Source organism: Anopheles darlingi, chromosome 3 (assembly GCF_943734745.1).
Source record: "Anopheles darlingi chromosome 3, idAnoDarlMG_H_01, whole genome shotgun sequence".
Taxonomy (NCBI): domain Eukaryota; kingdom Metazoa; phylum Arthropoda; class Insecta; order Diptera; family Culicidae; genus Anopheles; species Anopheles darlingi.
Window position 1 is genome coordinate 70,983,492 of NC_064875.1, and position 23,783 is coordinate 71,007,274.

The 23,783-nt window shown below is 43.7% G+C and overlaps 1 protein-coding gene across 10 annotated transcripts; it reads right to left on the minus strand.

Moving 5' to 3' along the window:
• Positions 1–66: 66 nt before the first annotated feature.
• LOC125956010 (sorbin and SH3 domain-containing protein 1) lies at positions 67–23,355 on the minus strand. Of its 10 annotated transcripts, XM_049687432.1 has the most exons (19): positions 21,740–23,355; positions 19,418–21,664; positions 18,350–18,757; positions 14,138–14,584; positions 13,756–13,905; positions 13,566–13,687; positions 13,420–13,492; positions 13,260–13,295; positions 12,846–12,975; positions 12,643–12,781; positions 12,259–12,291; positions 11,625–11,683; positions 11,355–11,530; positions 5,580–5,693; positions 2,387–2,726; positions 2,158–2,272; positions 1,851–2,072; positions 1,583–1,773; positions 67–1,519 (listed from the first exon to the last, which is right to left on the minus strand). In XM_049687432.1, the coding sequence occupies exons 1-19, from the start codon at positions 22,419–22,421 to the stop codon at positions 1,351–1,353; spliced, it is 5,853 nt and encodes a 1,950-aa protein (XP_049543389.1). In that variant the 5' UTR covers positions 22,422–23,355; the 3' UTR covers positions 67–1,350. The 10 variants fall into 10 exon arrangements, with proteins under 10 accessions (XP_049543389.1, XP_049543387.1, XP_049543388.1 ...); XM_049687430.1 differs by having other exon boundaries at positions 19,418–23,355; XM_049687434.1 differs by lacking the exon at positions 18,350–18,757 and adding an exon at positions 16,325–16,381 and having other exon boundaries at positions 68–1,519; positions 19,418–23,355.
• Between the last annotated feature and the right edge of the window lie 428 nt (positions 23,356–23,783).

Here is a 23,783-nt window from a genome sequence, read left to right on the forward strand (position 1 = left end):
CTTTTTAACTGATTTAAACGCACTTGTAGAATATAACTACTCGTACGCTCTATATACTTTAAATTACTATTTTTTTGTTGATACTCCCCGAAACATTTAGGAACTGCAAAAACGCACATGTATATTATCTAATTTATACAAATCGGATATTGAATAGAAACGGAGGTTTAAATTTAAACTGGTGTTTGCTAGTTCAATTCATTTTTATTTAACCATTCGACAGAACAGCTAGCAGTGAGTGTCAGTAAAACGCTAAACGCTCTATTTGCTGCTCTAATAGTATAACGTGTAAAGTTTAGTGAAAATGTTCGTTTAGTGTCGCGACACGCGGGTTTATCATTCGAAAACTGTTAAAAGACATACTGTTGCTACTGTTCCTGTGATTCAATGCATTTCTGCTATTATTGCTTATGATTGAAGTGTCGGTAAACATGATTCTCACTAGATGTTAGAGGTTAGAGTTAGTTGTTGTGAACGGCACGAAACATTGCTTGATGTATATCAAAGTACAGGGCAGGTAAGTCCCATTAAGATTCGTTTATACGGACTTCAACCTAATTTGTCGTGAAAATAGTACCTGTCTAGACAGGGTTGAGATTGAGAATTGCAAAAAGAGTGTATTGGTTCAATGTTGTCACTAAAAACAAAGCTGCAAACAATGTGCAAAACGATTGGAAACATCGGCGATACATATTATCGTAAAGTGATCTTGGATCTGGTTCCACCGACAGCAAAATTCTAAACAAGCGTTGATTGTACTTGTCTTTCATTGGTGTTCTTTTTGAAATCTACTCAAGATACAGATGGCAAATCAAAGGCATACGAACGCTGCATTTGATGAGGTCGCGCTTTACCAAAATACCTTGCTGCCTAAGCTATTACCTAAAGGCACATCCGTTTTGTTAAGGGTCACGCTTCTCCTAGAAATTCTCAATTGCTTAGCAGGGCGACGATACAGACAGGAGAAATAACTACACAACTTATGCCGACATGTTCTATTATGTCGTTATCTGGCGTTAATTTCTAAGAACACTGTTTTGTTGTTTGAGAACGATTTGCTTCATTTCTCACGAACGATTAACAAACAATTGCTTGTTAAAATGATAAATACCAGTATGACTAGCAAAGTACTACTTTGATAATTGTTATTATGTTTTTGGTATAACTCTTTGCTGTTTCGAAAATCGACGGTGTTTAATAAGGTGGCAAGGATTGCATAGCTGCTTTTTGTCTGTGAATCTTAGCTGCTTTCTCTCTTAAGTGGATGCGTGAATAAGGGCACAAGTACTATTCCGCTTTTTAGCATTTTTCTGCGAAAATAATCTTTTCTCGAGCATATTTGTCGATAGCTCACAGTTTGTTGACATAATTTCCTGGGAACGTTCCAAAGCAGCCGGTGCGCGCTGATGTACCTACATACCAGCCATCATCACATTTTTCCAACACATACACAATATCTCCTTCGTGTAGCTCCAGTTCATCAGTGTTCTGCGGTTTATAGTTGTACAGTGCACGATACCTGAGATGGAAATCATAAGCTATGATTATTTATTTTGCAACGATTGAAATGGTTCACACTCACGATATCGGTTCATTGGATGTATCCACATGTAATACTTCCGTTTTCTGTACTGTCTTCGTTTCACGCACCATCCCGGGGGAGACTCGTCCATTGCTATGTGTGCTGCCATAGTGCGTAGTGAACGATTGTGTTGCGGCTTTGACAATTGGCTCAATTTCATAGCTTTCGGTGCCATCGATATCCGTTAGTATCTATTGACAGCAAACATTCATTATTTCGTACAACTCGTTGCCTTTTAATAGAAAATGGTGCATAACGGTGGGCTTACCTCTACATACGATACAGGAAAGATTCCTTTTTTGTTACCAATTTTTCCTTCGAACCAGTTCTCGTCCACCCTCCGTGTAAGTGTAACTAACTCGCCTTTCAGCAATGAAAGTTCGACGGCGGTTTGTGCAGTGAAGTTAAATTTTGCACGCGCTTTTCCCTCGCGGGTAGGCTTTCTTGGCAGTGGCTTAGTGTTCAAATTAGCGTTATCCTTGGTGAGAATCTAGAAAAGATTTTAAGCAATCATTTAATGAAACAACCATACTATGATTGATATCAGAGTTGATTGCATTCTTCAAGCATCGTACCTCAATGTAATTGGCTGGCAAAAGACCTACGGTAGCATTATGTTCGCCCTCGTACCAATTTTTGTCAATCTGCCTTCTCAGGTAAATAATGTCTCCTTTGCGAAAGGATAGCTCTCTGTAATTACAAACAGTTCGAAGAATACTATGCTTTTCGCTACTACGCTAATAAAGCAGCATACGCTTTTCATCATCATATGTGATCGATGATTAATTCCGAATTTCCATTTACCTGATACTCTGACCCTGGAAGTTGTACAACGCACGCGCAATTGTTTTCTGTTGCTGTTGGTGCAGAGGTTTTGGCGAAAGATCAGCGGCGAAATCATCGTACCGGTTAAGCGGAATCGGTGATTTTTGCGACGGTAGGATGTTGTCCGCATGCCGTCTGGAGTGCATGTCCTCCAGCTCATTAATGTACTTGCGACGACGCTCCTCTTGGTATACACGGCGCATATGCTCCGCCTGGCGGTATGCCAACTCATCATCCGGTATCGGTTCTTTGTACTCAAACCGGATCGGTGTTTTGTAGTGGATGTTGACATCGCTCTCTATGTAACGACGTGGAGATTCTGTGTGAGAAGAAAACGTTAATGTTAACGTAAACGACCACATTTTCCAGGGGAAAATACGCAATAATAATAAAACGATCTTATAAGAAAACTAACTTAAACCGTATCAATGATTTGAAAGCGAATCTATGCCCAAAGTGATCCTGATGACCCTGTTAAAATCTTCATTAAATTATTGATTTGTTTGCTTACACCATACCGTCATAATACGGTGTTGAACGGGTTTACACTCGCTTCGTTGATACTTTTTGATTGCTTTCAGACCGACATAGATACATCAGACAGTGTGTTTAGCAACACTTTCACTGAGCTAGGTGAATGGTCAGTAAAGAAACATTATGCACATCGTTGAACGGTTGATCCGTTGTGGTTGCTGCACACGTAACAGTAGCAGCCAGTGAAGTTGCGCCACGTTTGATATCTTTAGCCATCATCCTTCGTTGATTCCCATGCCCGGAAGCGTGTTTATCAACTTTTTCAACAATACTTTCCCCTCTTGCAGGTTAACAGTTAGCCACATAATCACTTATATGTGACACGATCGCTTGGTCGCGTACAAATGCTGTGGATAAAAACATTTTCTTACCATGCCACAGCGGTATCCACCCTGCCTGTAATTAACGCATCCCCGCTCTTTATCGGCTCAGGCTGGCGTACAGCGACAGCGGGAAATTGTAAATCTAAACCATTCATTGCACTGCTTGGATGCGGTTCATAAAGCTGCCTGATCTGTGCAATGTTAAAGTACACCGTGAAGAAGCAATTCATTATAACCAGCATTATATGAAATGCATAAGACCATTGACGATTAGCCGTTACCAGTTCTCAGGGAAGTATATCCATAAAATACAAAAGCAAAAAGAGAGCAAAAACCCTCACAGCAAAACGGCTTCCCGTTAGGTCTGCTTTGCAATTTTTAAAGACGCATAAGCTTCTGTCTATAACGAAATGTTTCGCTGGTCAACACGGACAGAATGTTCCCGGGTCGGTGTAGTGAAGCAGATTATGAACATGTTTTTCTGTAGCGTATTCATTGTAGTAGAAACAACCATAAGATGACTTAAACAGAAATTTAAGAAGAGAAAAGCAAATTTAACAAAAGATTCCGTTGCTTTCAAACATAGAGCCAAAACCAGAAATCTCGAAACGACTATCAAACATATTCAAAGTTACTGCAAATAGCGTTGAAACGTAAAACAACTTTAGTGCCGACATGACTTACCTCGGCACGCCCTATTTCGACCACGTGTACCCTTGATAATGAATGTTATTTGCATCTTTTTGATTTTTCAAAAGAGAGTTTCTCTGCACTTTTCAAAAGAAGCACCTCCTAAACTCCTTCAAACGGCACTTACTTAACCAAAGTTCCAAAATCACACAATCGTATTCGTAATAACAACCAAAACTAATGTAAATGTTCTCGTGGCAGTGCAACGACACTTTTCACTGATTTCTTATGAGATGACTTTATGAAACATTAACCTATATGCCGAACGGCTTAAGCACAAACAGTGATAGATCAGCTATTTACCCATCGAAAACCTTACGGCTGCTTTGCTCAATGAAGAAGGTTTCTATCAAACAAACGCACTACTGCACGTGTTACCACAGGCTGCGAAAGATGCTCGCAACTACTTGTCTGTTGTTTAGTCAATGCGGTTTGCGTAACTAAGGAAACATAACTCCTGGCTAACCATGCGTAGCGACCGACGACGATATGGTTACGATACGTGATACGGGTTCAATATTTCACCGATGAAGGCAAGTTGTGATTTGATCAAAATAATAAGAAAGCTACGGATTATCACATTAATGGATAGACACTAATAGAGTAAAATGTTTAGCGATTGCACATATTACAAGAGTCGTATAAAGTGAAAAACAACCTTATAAATCAGTCACTATTAATCGCTGAGGGCTTCGTCGTTATAGACTTTCGCGAGAAAGTTCGTGTAGTAACTGTTGGCGCGCGTGAACTCGACTGAGCTGAGCAGAGTGCGAACATTTAGAAGCGCTTCGAGGTACCACGGGCCGTCGGTAAACCCACCGGCTACCCAAAACTCCCCTTTCTCTCCCTTCGCGAAGGTTGGGTTGAGTACGCTGACTTCGGTGAGCCGAACGGTGTTCAAGTCACGTACTTCTGTGATCGCTGCACCGTTGCGAGCTAGCAGATCTTTGCAACCGGCCTGCCCAAGCGTGGCAAGTGCCCATACCCATGCTCATACAGGTGACCATCCTCTTCTCCATTCGCTCTTTTCCCTTGATTTCTCGCTCTCTATCTAGGTTGCTCTCTCTCACCTTCCCGTTCTCTTGTAATAGTAAATCATATGTGCAAGTTACATTATGTGAGCCGCAATGATCGTCATTTCAATCAAAGTCACTACCACAAACAAGATCTGTCTTAAGTTAATTTTAATTCTAACTGCTTGGCAGAAGTCGATCCCTGCTATTCAACATTGAATCCCGATTGCAGTGACATCCACGATCGACAATCCATTACCACATATAGAAGGGTTTTAGCGATGAATCATAACTTTCACCTTCAATAGCCCTTCCCTGACTTTCACCATTGAGCCCGCAAGAAGGGGCACTACGATCGTTAGACGATTATTGGTAGGGTTTTGATTGCGAGGACTCGAAAAAGGGAGAGTGATCAACTGGCGTTCCTTTGTTTTGTAGCAAACGGACTTGTTTATCACTACGATCCGTGATCGTTGCGTAACTCAAAATACCACGAAATGTTCCGATGGGTGATGAGCAGCGATCCGGTTGCTAACTCTGATACTGACCAGCGGGACGAATGGACTCCAAGCACGATTGGCGAAATAACATGTGGACGACGATGTGACTCACCTGCGCCGTTTGAACTGATTGTGATCGGTGACGATGGAAGGAGGGGTATTGGTGGCGGTGATGGTGGTGTCGGTGCTCCTTTCATGGGGGGCGATGGGAACGTGAGGTGCGGCTCTAAGGGATGCGCAAACGAACCAAAAGATAAAATGAAACCGGCTACACGAACCACCATGGTCATTGGAACGGTTGGATTGTCAGGCAGATTAGGAACAAGAATGAAATCTAGTGAGTCCCAAGACCTCAAGAGATATTCGAAGAAGCTACTAGCTAGCTGTAAACTCGTGGCATATGTTACACGCAATGAACATTATGAAGCACAATGTAGGATGAGCTGTTGGTATGGCGAACAAGGCGAGTATGGAGAATAAGAAAGAGAGGAAGTAGAAAAAAGCAGAATAGTCACAGACGGCCCTTACTTCCCTCAGAACTGCTAGGATACGACGTATTAAAGGCAAGGAGTAGAAGTGTCGAAGGTGGAAACACGGTTTAAAATGATTGAGAAAAGCCAAAAACCTTCGAATGAAACGGTCGGTTTGATGGTGGCACCGTCAGTCATCGCTTGAATCTTTCTCCAGAGCATCTCCGCCTCGAGCTGACGATTGGACACGTGCCGATGTTTCAATCCGAGACCAATGTCACCATCATCGCACTGGCGGGAGTCATAGAATTGTTTTAGAAATGCACTGGCACTGGCATTCTGGCGAGGCGGCGACGAAGAGTTCGAACGAAGTGGCAGCGTAGAACGTTGATGACGGTTGGAAGTTGACGACAGTTTGCACGGTACAGCATGCTGCTTGTCAGGCAGTGCTCCCGGTGACTGATCGGGAGTAGTAATAGAGCGGGCATTGTCGGCCGGCTTGGGGAACTGATGAGCAATCCATTCACCCGAAAGATAGCCACAGATATCCTTCAGCTCACGAATGTCGGGCACCGAAGTGTACATCTTACCGAGCAGCGACAGATTCTTATCATTTTCCACCGACGGCAATTCGAACTTACTCTTGAGCTTCTCGATCTCCTCACTACCGGACGACGCACTTCGGCGGGCTTTGAGATGCTTCCCGTTAGCTGATTCATCGTATGGTTGATGCTTGGCTATCTTGCTGTGCTGTTGACTGGAGCGAGTAGTCGGTTTAATTTCTCGCTTTAGCGAAGCCGTCTTGCTGATTACGTTAATGTGCGGCATGAAGCGATCGTCTTTACGCAATGATGGATGTTTCAGAATGGGCGATATCACCCGCTCCTTACGTTTGCGGCACCGAGCCACGCGTGACTGGGATTCGTATTTGTGTGTCATCCGAGAGACATCTCCCGACTCATGCTGACGAACGATAGTGGCCTGACCTTGCTTGTCCTTACTCAAGTTGGTCGCCTCTTCAAATGGGCGGTTCAACTCAGAATCACTTTGATACTGGCGTGGGGTGATCGACGGTGAATCGGATCGCCGACGCCACACGCTCCCATCGAGACTTTCGAATTTATCCTTGATCTTTTTCACCTCTCCCGTCTGTATGCAGGTTGCATAATCCGGCGTGGACGAACGTGAACGGAATGTAAAGTTCTTAGGAGTAACGGGCAGCACGGGAGCTGAACATTTGGATGAAGTTGTATACGAACAGGATACGGACCGTTTTTCACCAAATAGATCCTTCAAATCGGTGAACGATTGTGAGAGTGCGATCGCTGTTTCGATACCTCGTTGATCTGAGTCCGTCGCGTCCCTTCTGCTGACCATTTCATCTTCCGAGGGAGAGGAATCTTCGCGCGCATGATAAACCGTAACGGTGGGAGATTCTTCGCCTTTCTTCTCTTCGAAGTACTTTATTTTACTCTTAATATCCTGTTCCATCGGAACCGGTACTGATGCGATACTGGTTCGGAAGATAACCGTTTTGTTCGACGTTTCCGATGAAATGCTTTCCGTGTCACAACACAGAGGTTGGGACTGCTCCTTAGCAGGTTCTGGGCAAGATTTCGGTTGTGGCTTTTTGATTTCCGTGGCTCCCTCTGTCTTCTTGAGACCGTTTTCGAGAGAATGGAATCGATGCTCCGTGGGTAGAATCGTCGGTCGCGACCGATGTTTCCTATTTTTACCGAGCGATGGTAGAGTGTGATGTTTCTCAAGGATTTTGTCCTTCAATTCCTGGCAAAGTGTTCGTGAAAGTGTTGCTCGCTGGATTGCCTCTTCCTCGGTGGACGTACTATTGATTACTCGTAGTACGGATTTGCTCTCGAATGGTTTTTGCAGGTCAACCAAGGTGTTTTTGCTAAGTTCAGACACTTCGAGCTGGCTTGCATTTATCTGATCTTTGGTCAGCATCGAATGACTTCGCACCTTCAGCAGTGATTCGAGCCGACTGGCGCGCTCCGGTACATTGATGATGTACTCATGTTCCACACGCTCCTCGGTTCTCATCAATGCACGGGAAGCCGTTTTCTCCTGTTCCTCGGGTTCTTTTTGACCTCCGCTGCTGTAAATTTCGCTCAGTTGGCTCTTCAGCTTTCGCATTTGTTCCGTGCTAAGAGTACTCAGCAGAGTACTGCTGATCACACCGTAACGCTTGCCAGCAGTGGCCGAATCTAGTGATTGTGGTTCATCCTTTTTCTCACTCGCTAACGAGTACTTTTCTTCCATCTGATTCGCCACATCAACCACAGAGGAACCGCGCCACAACGGTTTGTAGTGATCCTTGCTGACCTCAAGCTGCCGTAGCTTTGCATCCTCGAAAGCAACAGCCTGCTGATTAAGGACGTATTTTAAATCTTCGACAGATTTTTCACGATTACGTAGCCCAGTGTCTTGATCAACATTCCAACGTGCTTCCTCCGGATCACGAGGTAAGAAGAAAAAGTCTCGCTCCTTCTGATCCTGCTTCAGTTTGTTCTTCAGCTGCCAAAGCTCCCGTTCGGCCTTCTCGTGTTCTCTCACCCGTTTCCACAGATCAAAATCAATTATCTCTTCCTCACGTGGGCGCCTTGTTCTTAGATCGCTGGAAGAGCATGATGTCACATATTCGAGCTGTCCAAGTCGCTCGAGACTATTGTAGAAAGAGTTCAACTCACGGAACCGAGCTCGTGAAACATTTGCACCAGATTCGCCATTTAGGTTCAGAGAATGAGTGCGTACCAATGCCTGCTCCGATTTTTGCTGATGCTGGCGCTCGTTGTTACTCAGACTTCGGGCGCGAACTATCTTTCGTACATGTCCTTCACCTTTGAGCGTTTGTATGCGCCGACAAGACGGTGATCTAGACGAACGAGAGGTGGATTCCACCCGACGACCAACGATCGTGCGTGGAGCACCAGTGCTAACGAGCTCTTCCTGGATCACTCTAGTCGTCGTTGTAGTCGTAGTAGTGGTGCCTGTTGCATTTGATGACTTCGTTGGCTCACTGAGACTCCGCTCATGAATACTGTAATCAATTTTCATGCGTCTTCCGCGCACATAACCAAACTGTTGCTGCTGCTCCAGGTCGTCCTCATGCTCAGTTAGCTTCACGAGCGACTCGTAGCGGTTCATATGATCAACAATTTCCCCCACTGGACCATGTCGCCGATCCTCACCAGCAGCTAGCTTGGACTTGGTTCCACGATATTCCATAGTACGGAATTTTGATGAAGATACAGGTCTCGCTTGGGTTAGATAATAGTTCGGTTGCTTCAGCGAGGGCTCCGATTTGCATGAAAGGCTGTTCCACATGCGAGCCCTCTCAAGAACGGAACCGCTTGCATTCGTTTCTCCTAACTCTGACGTCGTGCCGGGGTTACCAGAACTCTTAAGGAACAGATTCTGGAAGAACGAATCAGTGCGTATATTCTCTGTTTGTTCAACTATGTGCTCACTGTAGCAGCTTCCTACAAATCTTCCTCCTTTCTTAGTGTCCGACGAAATTCGACTTTTGATATTAGGCACACGATCCAAACTGCTGGACCCTGAGACCCGTACCTTAACATCGCGATTGCCCTTAGCAAGTGTGGTCAAAGTGGATGGAATGTAAGAAACACGAGATTTGCGCTTCGAGCTGGTAGAATCGATGGAATATGTCGAGTTGGTGCGTGCAAGGCTTTGGGTTGAGGCCGTTTTAGATTTCAGGCCAAATGCTTTCGAAGCCTTCTGAAAACTCGTTCTAATCGTAACGTTCGGCGATGTTCCAGCCGTTGATTTGCCACGTGAATGAACTTTCCTGCCCGATAGCAATTCTTTTGATCTGTTGCCGGCCGATACCATGGACATTTTAAAAGAACGATCGTCCTTCTTGTGAATCAAAACAGGAGAAACGGATTTGTTGAGACTTTTCGTGGATGAATACATACTAGATGCGCTGCGGAAAGTTCCATTAGACGAGAACCGTTTCAGCGAAGATCGACTGCCACTCGTGGCGTACTTTTCTCTTGCCGATGCTTCGTCATGTGAAAGATAGGAGCTGCGTAAAGCTTTCTTCACTTCATTAGGCGAACGGAGCTCCGGATTGCGCAAAATGCTTGTCGAAACTGATACCACCTTCGGTAGCTTCTGTTCGATGCGCTTCTTTTCTTCGGCAAATGTACGTTCTTTCGAAATACCACGGCCAAAAGCGACCGGGCTGGGGCTGGATTTACGTTGGTGGGTCGGGCTAGGGTAACGCTTACCGGGTAACGTGGCTACCCGTGTGCTGTTTTCCTGGTTTTTCTCTTCCTTCGCCAGGGACGAACTTGAAGCAGCCGCGAACAGCTGGGGACCTGCCGACTTGGAGCGATAATGGTCGATCTTTCGTACCATTCTAGGACCCATCGACGCCACACTGCTTCGAGTTGTTTCGAGAGTTGTTCGCTTATCGTAATGGTTCGTTTTGACCTGAGACATAATCTTCAGCGTTGAGTTGCTTCGTGAGCTCTTGCGACTCGGCGGTGCGGGAGGTGCTACAGGCACAAAAGTGCGTGTCTCCTGTGGAAACGCCCCGAACATATCCAGCGGCCGGCTTATGCTTGTGATCGGATAACATGCGATCTCATGCGAAGATGGCGCTAAGAATGGGTTGGTGCAGCGCGACATAGTGGAGCTACTTGGATGGTTGATCGTAGCCTCCTCACTAATTTCCACCTTTAGATCCGTCTCGCTCGTTTCGTCGGTACCAGTTGGACAATCTGGGGAATATGTGGCGAATGTGGACAAACCATTTATTTTCTCACGTATGCTAATAAGTGCCCTTAGTGCCAATAATTAATTTTTTTAATTGGGCTGTAGTGTGCCAAGTAACACTCACACGCACACGCTTTTTGCAGTAATCCACACGATGCATCAGCTCAGCATCAGCGAGAGGATGAAGACCATTCTGGCCCATCTTTGCGAGATGCTAGCTGCGAATAAGATACTCGTGCTAATCCGATCGTGAGCCTGATTTACGTACAAGGCAATAATATTGCTTTTATAAAGTGTAAGTAGAATACTACTATCCATACCATCCCGCACCATCACCTGGTTAATTTGCTGCAGATAATCCAACTAGACTTTCACCATTTACCAATTCCTATTCCCGAACATGTGTGTAGTACTGCTTAAAGTGAAGTGTGGATCATACCGAAACAATGTAATTACTTTCGATTTATATAATAGCATAGATCAAAGAGCATAGATTTTCTTTCAATGCCAATCGACTTTCATCGAATGGACCGCGTGAATAGGTGCTGATAGTAAAGGAGCCATTACAATATTTTAGATGCAGCATGAAAATTCTTGTGAGATGTTAAAGCATGATGTTTTCATAGAAAGTTGTTCAATGAGTGCATGAGTTATACCTTTTGGTTTTTCTGGCGCGGGCTTACGAAACCCTTGAAGCGGTATCTCGCCACCGGCCTGCATGGTTTTGTAGTACTGCTTTTGTTCCACCGGGCTCAAAGCGGCACTAGCCAGCGGTTCCCGTTTTCGAAATACCAGCGTCGAGTCACTTTCGTACCCTTGTTCTTTCAGGGCTCTATTCCATAAATGAAAATGAAATATACAATTAATTGTCATGCAATCATTTGCTAGCATTAGGAGAAACAAATTTCATTATTACAACCACTTACCTGGAGAGATTGCCTTCAGTGTAGGTTTTACTAGTGGCAAGCTTCTGGTGTTCCAATTGCTGAACGAATAAAATAAATCGCAATTAGTCGTGTAAATCGTGACCTCGTATGGAAAGCGGAGTTATAGTCCTTATTAATGCGTTGTTGGTTTTGGGATCGGTTTAGCATATTGGTGGGCATAAACACCACTTGACCCCACATCATAATATATAAAAAAAATATTATTAAAAAGTTTAAAATTGAATTAACCTAAAACCAAACCACATAATTAGTTGGGAACATGGACTACAAAGCATGTTAGTTGAAAATATTAGTCATTTTGATAAACTGAGATAAGATAACTGTATCATTAATTTCTTAGCTCGATTTGGATTCGTACAGCAGATATTCTACAGGGCGAATTACCCATCTTATGTTGCGAGTGCCGTGCAATAGAGAAGCATCATGAAACCAAAATACTCGTGAATAGTTACTCGAAGTGAAATCTAATTTAGCGACAAAGTCGTCTATAAGATACAAGCCATTGAAATATACATCAATTTCTATTTCGGTAGACGTTTTGTCATATGAAGTCATTACAATAAAGTATTCTATGGTAAACACATAGTTAAAAACGAATTGAAATTGATCGTACCCCGTTGAATATGTCCATCACTTCGTCCCACCACTATTAATGCATGTGATTGTGGTGTACGCGTGTGCATGTTTGCCGCGTGATTGCAAAGGATTCACAAATAGTATGAAAGAAAAGTGTATGGTATGTGTAAAAAAGAAGGCATTAGAGATAGAGTGTAATATAGCACAGTGAATAGAAATGTTTGTACGACCCAATGGTCACAGTTTAATATTGACGGGCTTTTTCAACGATGATGGCACACTCTCTTCTGAGATTTTAATGTTGAACGGTATATTATGCTGCAGCATTGCGCTTTATACAAAAGCTATCGCCGAAATGGAGCTAGCTCTATTGTATTGCAGATCATTTGGTATAATTTGAGTGTAATACACGGCATCTTACCGCTTTGGACTCTTTTTCAGAAATTGACGATCGGCCCGGTGTGTAATTCTCTATCCTTCCAGGATGATTTTTATATGACGTACTGCCAGACTTTATCGGTTGGTTGTGCTGAGTGCTTTGATGCTGCTGAGTGCTGAATCTGTAATGAAAATATTTTTGAAAACGATACCATATAGCTGTTTCTTTACTAATTTAATACTCACTTGTTATAGCTTGTAGGGCTCAATCCTATCGGAGTTCTCCTGCGATCTAACGTGCTATACTTGATCGTATAGTCCGAATCGTAATTCGGTTCTGGTTCCGATTGGTAGCCGCTCGTTTTATAAGGATAACCTGTAGATGTCATCATACGGTTTAATATAGAAAGACAATATATTCCTACCAACTGGCACATGAGGTATGAAGCATATTGCATTAGTGCGACTATCATGAGAAATTCAAATAAATCTATGTGTTTCGTGTTCAATATCGCGGTGTTTCAATGGTGCGCAATGGAAAACAAGTGGAAATAATCGCTAATTTTAGAAAAATTAATGGTCCTATAACCCCTGTTAATACATGAATCTGCGCACAGCGAAGCAGTGATGCTTTTGCGAAAAAGTTATATAAAATATCACCTCTACGGGTCTTATAACGCACGGTCACAAATTCGTCTGAAATAAGAAGGGAAAATATGTGTATCAAAACGAGCGGTTCTGTGCGAAATGCAAATAAATCGCAGTGAAGCTGTTGGAATGTGTACATCTCACTTTTATTCAAACAAGTCATTCTAATTACCATCATCGTGAGCTTTGTGTAAGGTTTGGTACATTTGTTTATACCATTTATCGCGATTGCCTTCCTCGATTTCCTACAAAAAAGAACAATATTCATTAAAATAAGAAAAGTCTTTGTTTCTTCGCGCTTATTACTGTTAAACATACTGATCTTAACGTGAGTGGCATTCCTTCCCTTGTGGTAGGGCCAATACCCGCGACTTTATGCGCTGTTTGCTGCATCATGTGATTCTGCACGCCTTCGTGTTGCGTTCCGGAAGATGAGTGTCCTAGGATAAGCATAAAGCACTCCATGTTACATATTGCAACCAATAAACGAAAATAAATACTATCAAACCTGTCCGAGATGCTGCACCAACGATTCTGTTCGAAGAACCACCTGACTGCTGTTGCTGATTGGAGCTAGTTGTTCTTTTGGTAACGGTTGTCGCCGACGTTTGCCGGTCTGCTGCCATTTCAACGTCTTCTACTACTGCCGCTTTGCCATCTGGTTTTCAAAAAGGGTTAGTGATTGTTAGTTCCAGCATATCACCCTTGCGATTGTGATAAGATATAAGACATTTGGCGTGACAATATTAAAGAACACTGGTTTTATAACTTTGTTACAATATAGTGCATTCACTTCAGTGACAGTGTATATCTGCGCAACATTGCTGAGTGCATGTTTTGTCTGCAAATGGTGAATTTTCCCGATATGCGAGGTTAAAATCATCACTAACCTTTCGATTTAAGTAGCGAATTAATCGTTGGTTCCTGCTGCACTGCACCAGCGATTGATCTAGGTTGCGAAGCGAATCGAACTTGCTGCCCGTGGCCCTGCGGTTGCGGTGGTGTCGAAGTCGAGGTATTACAACGAATCGAGGACGACGCGTTAGATGATGGATTGAATTTCGAGTCCGAAACCGCAAGTGGCGGAGAGTAACCGGGCTGAGTCCAAGGAGCCGCTACTGCTACAGGAGTGGGCGACGCCAGTACTTTGCGGCTTGGTGTCGGAGATTCAAACCCGATTGGCCGAAATTCGCGACGTTCTGGTGCTGGAGATGGTGGTGCACTACGCGGCACCCAGACTGGCTGAAGCGGTTCGCTTGCTCTACTGTTTGATGACCGCTCCGCGAGCTCCTCTTTCGTAAGAATCTCTGTTGAACGATTATACGGTGACCAAACGCCTAATGGGGATATGGAGCATTGCGTTAATTAACTTGGATGCAACAATAATAACAAACTTTAACAAGCTTCTGTTTGATTTAAAACATAAAAAACAGTAGGTTTAGTTTAGACGTCAACAAAGTTAATAAAAAAAAGCACAACGCAACGATGCAAAAAATGTGCAACGACAACAGCAATGCAATTGATGGGTTTCATAAATTCATTGATTTGAACTAAAGTATTTGGCAAAAACAGGATGTTCCAAATTATATTTCGGCTCTCAGTTTTCCGCCGAATTGCCTACGGTTCAATAACTCGCGATAATGTATATTCCATTATTTCATAACGCAAAACCGTTCGACACCACATGGATCCACTGAACGTAACAGCTTAAAATAGAACAAATACTCATTGGATGGGATAGGCAATGACATAAACGTGACCAATTTTATGGATTCATTGTTTGCGAGAAATGTGTTCGCTTGGTCCAGCGCAGTTTATTTTTTCAAGTACAGTATCTGTCGACAGCGAAAGCGAGAATATGTGTTGACTTAATAAATGTTAAAAATTGAGCTCATTTGTAACGGAGAATCGGACCACGCTGGAACATTAGCTAGTATTTCCTCCAGCAATCCGCTCAACACTCCTTGACACAACTTTACGTCAATGATCGAGAAAATACTAAAACTCCCACGACGTCTGCCCACGTGACTACATTTAGCGTATCGTAGCAACGTTTGTGGTGAGATTGTGTGTGTAGTGATTACAAAATTGGAGCTCTGTTTTTACACAAAATTTATTTATAAATTTCATTTCTTTTTCTCTTTCTTTCTTTCTCGTTCTCTTTCTCTCTCAACCAACACTTATGCAGGAGCGGATGTTGCTATGTTGTTCGTTTTTTTACCACATCCCGATACATCTTCATTTCATTCAATATTTTTTCTCGTCTCGTCTCGTCTCTATAAGTCTATTTGCTGTCTGCCACAATCTGTATGATACATGCAGATCCCGTTTGGAAGACGAACTAGACGACGATACTCTTATATTAGCAAAACTAAAACCAATGAATGACATCTCTGCCTCATAGCAATGTCCAAAAACAAAAAGGTGTATCGCAAGGCAATAAATTAAGTATGTCAGTATACTGAATATGTTTTCAACGTTGACCCAGTAATGATAACTCACTGTGCGTCATACATTTCCATACTACGGACAATATTGTTTAGTTGATCTACACCAGATCGTCATGCCTTTTCAGCAAACATGTGGAGTTAATTTTCCTCCGACGTCCGTCAATACTTTTCCGTTAGCAATCGTTTGGCAGCCAGCAGACGTAGTGAGTTGCTTCTTTCCTTTTTTCATTCTCTTTTGTAAACAATTGAACTGCAGGAATGTGCTCATGCTCTAAATTACATCATTAGAGACGAGAAAAACTGATGAACTAATCGGTATGAGTTAATCATCAAGTTATAGAAAACTGATCGATTGACAAGGATTAGAAGACACAAACAGCATGAGTGATAAGCTGTTTAGCACAATTCATTTCATTGTTCGCTATCATTCATTAACTGCAAGCGTCAAAGCTTTCTTTAACTCGTTTCGCAACTCTTCAGAAATGAATCGAAATAGCAAAAACAAAACTTTTTTTTTCGTGTAACGCTAGCAAATGCTCCGCTTTGATAATAAAAACGGTTATTGTTATTTATCAACCCAGCTATAAGTCTACCAGAGCCTACCTACCGTGGCTCTTACTAACTTACCTAAATTTGACGAATTGGCCTTGAATTTTGGACCGATGTTTTTGGTTGTATCAGTTTCTGCAATCATATTCATTTTTGTTATTTGCATTAAAAAAGCAGATAACGTATATATTATCCCTATATCGTCGATAGTATTTCCAAAAACAACTATGAGGTTTTTTAAATACTATCATTTCGACTTCTAAACATATGTCGAAGAACTAAGCGAACCGAAAGTTCTTCTACTAACCCTGACCCATATTTGGATATTTTCCCACAGCTTCACGTGCTGTTGCTTGTGAAAGGTTTAGCCGGATTACAGTAGCAGCTTCCCCGGGAACACACGCGGTCAATTTTTTTATCACAAATAACCTCTGCAGTTTCTAACACTGAAATATCACTTTCCAACAAATCAACTATTCGACTGCATACTAGTACAGCCAAACAAATCATCGTTGTTCCTCACATTATAATGATTGCCATCTCAGATTACAGCACCGCCACTATGACCGTTTTTTTATAAAGAAAGCGTTCAATTTCGAGAGCTAGTGTATCATCCGCAAAGACGACAAGAAAAGAGATAGTAAACGGATTGAATCCAAACAGACGCGTCAGTCGTTTGCGTCGTTTTGCGATGCCACTACGCGAAGAACTGATTCACTCGTTTGCATAATTTTTCGATCGCTCGCATCTGTCTGACTCTCATTTCTCTCGGGATTTTCTCAGTACATGCCCGTCTATATTAGTTTGTGTTGGTTGATTGGGTCTGAACCAACCATGCGCAATGGGATCGACCATGCAGATACATGCTAACACAATCGAACCGTCGTTTGCCGCAACAGTTTTCCTCCCCATGGGACAGAAACCAAAATTCAGCTCGTGAAAATGCTCTCATGACGCTCTTTGCGATTCTTGCCGCTCTGTTAGTGTGCTAGCTTGCGATCAAAGGGTCAGCCTTTAGCTCTCTAGCTAGATTGTTTACTACAATTTTCATGGGCTTGCTTGCTCTATCCCAATCTCTGCCCGCTGCTTGCCGCTATTTGTGACCAAGGGCTAAAAATAATACAGCAGTTTCCACAGCACGGTGATCGCAACGACCAACCTCATCGGAGCATCACAACCGTAGCGATGCTTTTCTCAGCCTTGCTACAGTCTTGTCTGCGTAGGAGTGTGACAAACATGGTCACATTGCATACAGTAATTCACGGGAAGTCAGACGCAAACCGTGAAGAAAAGATGCTATAAGCAGGCAAGAAGACACACGCTCGCCGTGCGGTTGTATGACGTGTCTGGGGCACCATGCGTGCTGCACAACAAGTGTGTGATTTTCGAATGAAGACACCCACATGATGCGACCGCTCGCTGGCCCAGTTGCCAAAAGGGTTCCCAAAATATATCCTGTGAATGAACTGCACACTTAGAAACCATATAGCCAGAGGATAATGCGGTTTATTGGGATTCGATCAATAAGCATCTGTGAGGGTTTTAGCTCGCCATAAAAAAAACAGAATGATTCACTGGCACAATTTTGAATATCCATCCATCATCTCGTAGACCAAGCCAATCTAAGACTCTTTGGACGGGTGCGATATAAATAAAGGTCCCATGGTGCCATACGCCCATGCAAAAGCACAGCATAGTACAACTTATAGTATAGCGCCTGAAATACTGGACGAAAGAAATCGCAACATAGAGATGATATATGCTACTACGGTCACCATAGAAGCTCTCTCATAGGTAAGGAACAGATAAAAAAAATTAAATTCTAGTATACATGCGACGACGAAAACTAGACACGTCAATCAACGGACAAAAGCATATAAGCAAAGACACTCGTTGTTAAGAACATAAGCGAGGGGTGTGTGGGTGTTTCCAATGAAAGGAGATGAGCACAGTGAAATGGTCCAAACATACCGCGCGAAAACAGGAAGTCTTTAGCAAGGACTAGTGCGTGATCGATTTCATGCAGCAGATCAGCTTCGGAAAAACAAAGGCCTTCACGCCCAGCATCACACGCATCACGATGTACACTAGCATTAATCGTACCCTTTAGTTGTTGGCGTTGTCGTGTTTGCTGACCCTCCTCGTTACCGATCGAATTTTGGCGTATTCTATGCTCAAACTGTTGACATTTATCGCTAACGCTTATTTCCGCTGTTTCAGTTAATTCTCCCGGCAAAGGTTGAGGAACAGCAATTTGAGGCAGCTCACTCGGAACTGCCACTATCACGCCAATAGTTTTCGGCTTGCATTTGACTGGCACATTCGAAGACGTGAAGGATGAGGATTTTTGAAGCTGTTGCTTCTCCTGATGCGTAGCGATCAGTGCTGCTACATTTACTTTTACTTCGACCGAATCGTCGCCCTGCTCCGAGCAAGACTGGATAACATTTTTAGTAGAAGATGACGACAATTTTACAAGCGGTACGGGAATTCTAGATGTAGAAACATTTCCTGTCCAGTGAAATAGATTTAAACAGAAATAGTTCAAACAATATGTTCATAAGCAAGTAATTGAGTTATTGATAGCTGTGAAGAAACTACAGCGTGATGACCCTGCTTCATTAAGGTTACGTGGTTAAACAATTGTCCCTAATGTTTTTTTTTACGCAAATTAGGACGGGCGAGCCAAACTTTTAATATAATTTATTGAACCATTGGTATAATAATCACAAAAGTATAATAATCACAACAGTATGCGCTATGGAATATGAAAAGAACATTTCGAAATCGTTCCTTTCTTTGACCACGAGGGTCATTGCTTGAATTTTCTGGCATTGTCTTAAAATCACTTCGAATTTAACGTTCTTCAGACGGAATGGGGAACTGCTGTGGTAGTATATTCTATCCGACTATTCCATGAATAAAAAACAGTAATAGCAAATCAAATGTAATATGGAATGGTTCTTTGTTAGCTTTGTAAGTTTTAAACATTTATCAACAGATTGAATAAATAATTTCCTTGGAAATATCATATCGATCACTTTCTGCCGCAAGATGATATAATGCGGATTGTAGCCCAAGCAAACACCCCCAGCGTAACATAAGGGACAACTACGGACATCCAGTTCGCGCGAGGATTGTTAGATCCTTCACTTTGATCCTCAGACTCACCGATAGGCTGGGAGGGTATTTTGTCGTTTTGCTTCAATACCGATTTTTCTCCAGTCAGACCACGCTGCTGCTCTTGCGCTCGAATTTCACGAAATTGTTGAAATTCGGCCTCGATATTTTTTCGGCTAGCAGTGGGCGTCGCAGGCGCACTTGACATACCGTTGCCTCTAATTATTGTTCGCGATTCGCTTTTTGCTGCTTCAGATGCCATAAATTCACGGACACGATCCTTTACCTTTTTTGTGACGTGTTCCTCTTCATCGTTTGGTGCAACTGGGACCACGGGCGGTGTCATAGCTACCGAGTTACATGTAATCCCCTTCTGATCTTGCACGAAAGGACCCGAACGTTGAGCCAATCTTGATTCACGGTTCTTCATAGAATTTTGCCATTCATGATAAAGTTGATTATTACCATCATTTATATCACGATTGGCTGAAGGCACCGGAACAGTACTTCCATTTCTCATTCTAACATCCGTTGTCATGACCGTGTTCAAGCTGCTTGAACTTCGAACATTAATGCTGCTCTCCTTCGAAACAGAAAGAGTCCTATGTTGCTCAATGTCACTTACTAGGTGTTCTTTTCTGTAGGAATTCGACGGTATAGAAGGTAGAGACATCTGCTGCAGTTCCTGTTCGTATCTTGCAGTCTCTAATTCAAGCTTACGGAATTCATCCTGTAGTTCTTGGTCTTTCATGCGTGTTACTTCAGAACGTAAGTCGATCGACCGTGGACCTTCGTCAGTCACTGGAGCGTGGACTACGCCCACTTCACTCATCCCACTGGCAGCCTTTTGCGCTAAGTCAACCGTCGTTTGAATATGCGGCGCAGCTGCTTCAAAACCACCATTAATGAAGTACTGACCACTGCTACCGCTGCCAGCATGGGACTGTTCTATTTTTGGTCCATGGTTGCTGTTGTTCTTTCCCGGATCACCGCTATTACCGCGAGGGATAGCGATCGGTTTGCGCTTTCCTGCCGAAGCATCAGACGATTTTATCCTCGAATTTTGGTGATTGGAGGAACTGGCCTTTTCTTCCGTTTCCTGCGAAGAAACAATATCTTCTCGGATATATTGCAACGATACACTCAGATTCTCAGCGGACACTACTGGTTGTACTACTGCAGAGACACTATCTTGCGTACTATTCGAATCAGCATCTGCATGATCAGCTTTACGAGAATGATCGCCACTATGAATTTGACCATCGTTAGATGTAACCGATACCGAGGCAGACGGTGCCGACAGGGCTTCAACGGTTACCGGTAACAGTACAACCGCAGGAGGTGGCGGTAAGGGTGGAGGTATAGGTGGACCGGATATCTGATCGGCCGAATGTGCCAAATTAGTCACACTTGCTACGTCAGTGTCGCTTGGGGTTGGTTCGACATAAGTCTTTGCTTTTGTCAACGGATTTTGTGGCAATGGGATACTCTCTGCTGGTAGTAGTGACGATGAGTTGTAGTGAGGTGTCCCTGCATCCCCGCTATTTTCCACCACGGTGTCAGTCACCACTCCGTTGTCGAGGGTCATGATTTTCCCAAAGCAAGGATCCTCGTTTTGAGACCAATGATTCACCACAATCGATGAATCTACTTGAGGCACACTAGGAACACCTAAAGCGTAGCTATCGGCTCGATCGTTTTCTAGGGCTGATGAGCAAACGGAAAACAACTCGGTCACATTTTCCTTCACGTCTATTGCCGATACCACACGATCACGAACCTTCGCGACAGGTTCCGAACTACTAAGGTCTGCTTGAGCTCGGTTTCCCGCGAGCATCGTCCTCGCGCGGATTTTCTCATCATCGGTCACCACAAGAGAATTTTCCGTCGTTCTCTCGTCATTGGTGTGATCACACACACCAACGACATCAGCTTCGAGTCGCAGATTTGGGGTTGACCTTTGGGTGGAGGTGGATGATGCAGGAGGCGTCGTGTGATGGGGCGCCCCAGGCTCACCAGCTTCAGGGGGTTTCCGTCCTGTCTTTGGTAGATGATCCTCTTCGTGACTCTTTCTTGCAGGTGCAGAAGCACACGTCTGTTGATCGTTTGAAGACACTGTGATATATTCTGTGATGTGCTGTTCCACTATTGGTGACTCTGTTGCTTGAGGGCTGTCTCGTTGTGTGTTATAGCGGTCATTGTCGATCTCTGTGATGGTTATGTGGTTCACCTGCGCTTGGTTGAGCGGTTTAGTTCGAGTATGGTCATCACCAGCTTTATCCGCATGATCTGCGGTATCTGAATTAGAGAATTGAAAGTCAACATTAAACTGCAGCGATTTTAGATTTCGTGTTTTTTTGTGAATCGGGGCACCTTCGTCTATATCGCTTAGATCATCCATACTACTGGAGTTGGATCCAACGTTTACGAACTCTACTTCCAGTTTTTCGCAATCGACCGTCTCGGTGGTGCAGACGCTCCGGTATTCTGTCGGTGCAATGGTGCTCTCCTTAGCACCCACGAGTAAACAGGTGGTTGGCTCTTGTCTCTCGAAATGACGTTGCTTCGAACGCCCCCTACGATAACGCAGCAAATCACGTAACATTTTCGCTGGACTAAATTGTTTCACTTTTCTGGTGCTAGGAGGATCAGGTGCGTCGCGTGGCTCGGGATTTTCATTGGCGCTGCAGTCACTGCAAGCATCACCGCTATCCTCCTCATGTATCACTTCTAACCTTGCAACAGATGGAGGCGCCAGTAGATAGGTGAAGGTATCGTCGAAATCATTTAACTCCTGTGTGTAGCGCTGCATTTGGCGACACAATTCCTCTTCCTTTGTGTTGTCGAATACCTCATCATCGAGTTCTTCGATGGTGATCGATGGTGGTCTGCCAGTCGAAGAGTCTTCTGCTCCTATTGGTTTTTGGTTATTTGCAGCCATGCTATGTTCTAACTGATTTGCTTTTGTTACGGGAGACGACAACGGTGAGCTTGATTCATGGTCACTACTCGAAAGACTGCGTCGGCCGCCACCGATGCACGAACTACACTTCATGTTTTCGAGCCGAGGGGACGCACGGTGACACTCTCCAAGCCAAGTATTATTTTATCCGCTTACGCTATCGCTATCACCGATACGGTTACTACGGGTTCAACCAATACACGATTGAAAGAGACCCCTCACGGAACGGCGGTATGCGTTTCGAGCCTATTATCAGTGTCATGCTCACCAACATTAGAACGAGCGAGAGCGAAACGCCGATCGTATGTTGTCAACTATAGCGAGACCAACGCACTACCAACACTTATTCAGACTTTGAAGCAACAGCTTCGCAGATTTGGTATACCCCATTTGCACACTTTCCATGCAACCGAAAATGGGGGTTCCGTGCTAGAAAGGTGTGTTGATGGAGCTAGAGCGTTCTACCATTCGCATCGTATGCAGTTGTGTTAGTGTTTGATGATGACGTTGGCATCTAAACACTGTTGTGCAAACAAATTTGGTGATCCTTCGTCTTGTTGGCGGCGCGTGATTTGCATATAAACTGAGGAGCCAAACCGTTTCTTCAGAGCCGCTACGGATGAATGGATGGAAACCGCTAATTCGTTAGCAAACGTTCAATTCCGACCGAGCGTGACAAAATGTGTTCGGAACGCGTCGTCTTTGGATACACTTAAAAGCACATGTAACCTATCTAATCGCGTATCGCTGGTTATTTCGTTATCACAGACTTTGTAGACTTTACCGGATCCGCTTCCGTATAAGCACATAGTGCTCACGGGCACATTCACGGGTTCGGTTTCTGGACGATTATGAACAGCGCTACCCGTACGAAACCGTAAACACTCGAGAACCTAAAGTTGGGCTGTAGGGATAGAGCACGCGCGAACAAGCACCGGTAACGACTAAGAAGTATTTAACCAAATCATGCCACACGGCATTTACATCATGGCTTCTATCACATAGTTATAGGGCTTCTAGCACAAAACTATCATATACCGTATTCAGAAGATGCACGAACGGCAACGCGATCGTGCGCGAGTGAAATTATTTTCCTTTTCTAAAATTCCACTTGTGTGCTTAAGCGATTCTATCTCCGCACATGCAAACTACACATCCGCGCATACTCTCACTCGTTTAACATCGCCCACATGAGCCGTTCTTCAAGAGGCATTTCGCGGCGCAGCTGCTATTCGTGACCGTGCAGCCGTTAGTTTTCACGGCGACTTATTCTTCCCTTGGTGCCTCTTTTCTACGTTCGTTGCACTTGATCAAACGATGATTGCCACGTTAGACACGTGGCCACATGCTAACCCACAGATACAATTTTGGTGCTTGCATAAGCAGGCCGTGTTTTGGTAGTACTCAAAACGGATCTAAAACCCCACTTCAACCAACCAAACGGCTTGCTACCAT

Excerpts from the sequence above, each read along its gene's own strand:
- LOC125956010 (XM_049687430.1), bottom strand. The coding sequence starts at position 22,421 with ATGAAGTGTAGTTCGTGCATCGGTGGCGGCCGACGCAGTCTTTCGAGT. Across the intron at positions 12,292-12,642 it reads CTGAAAAAGAGTCCAAAGCG|TGGTGGGACGAAGTGATGGA; the intron begins GTAAGATGCCGT and ends ATGCATTAATAG. Across the intron at positions 1,520-1,582 it reads ACATCCAATGAACCGATATC|GTATCGTGCACTGTACAACT; the intron begins GTGAGTGTGAAC and ends TTTCCATCTCAG.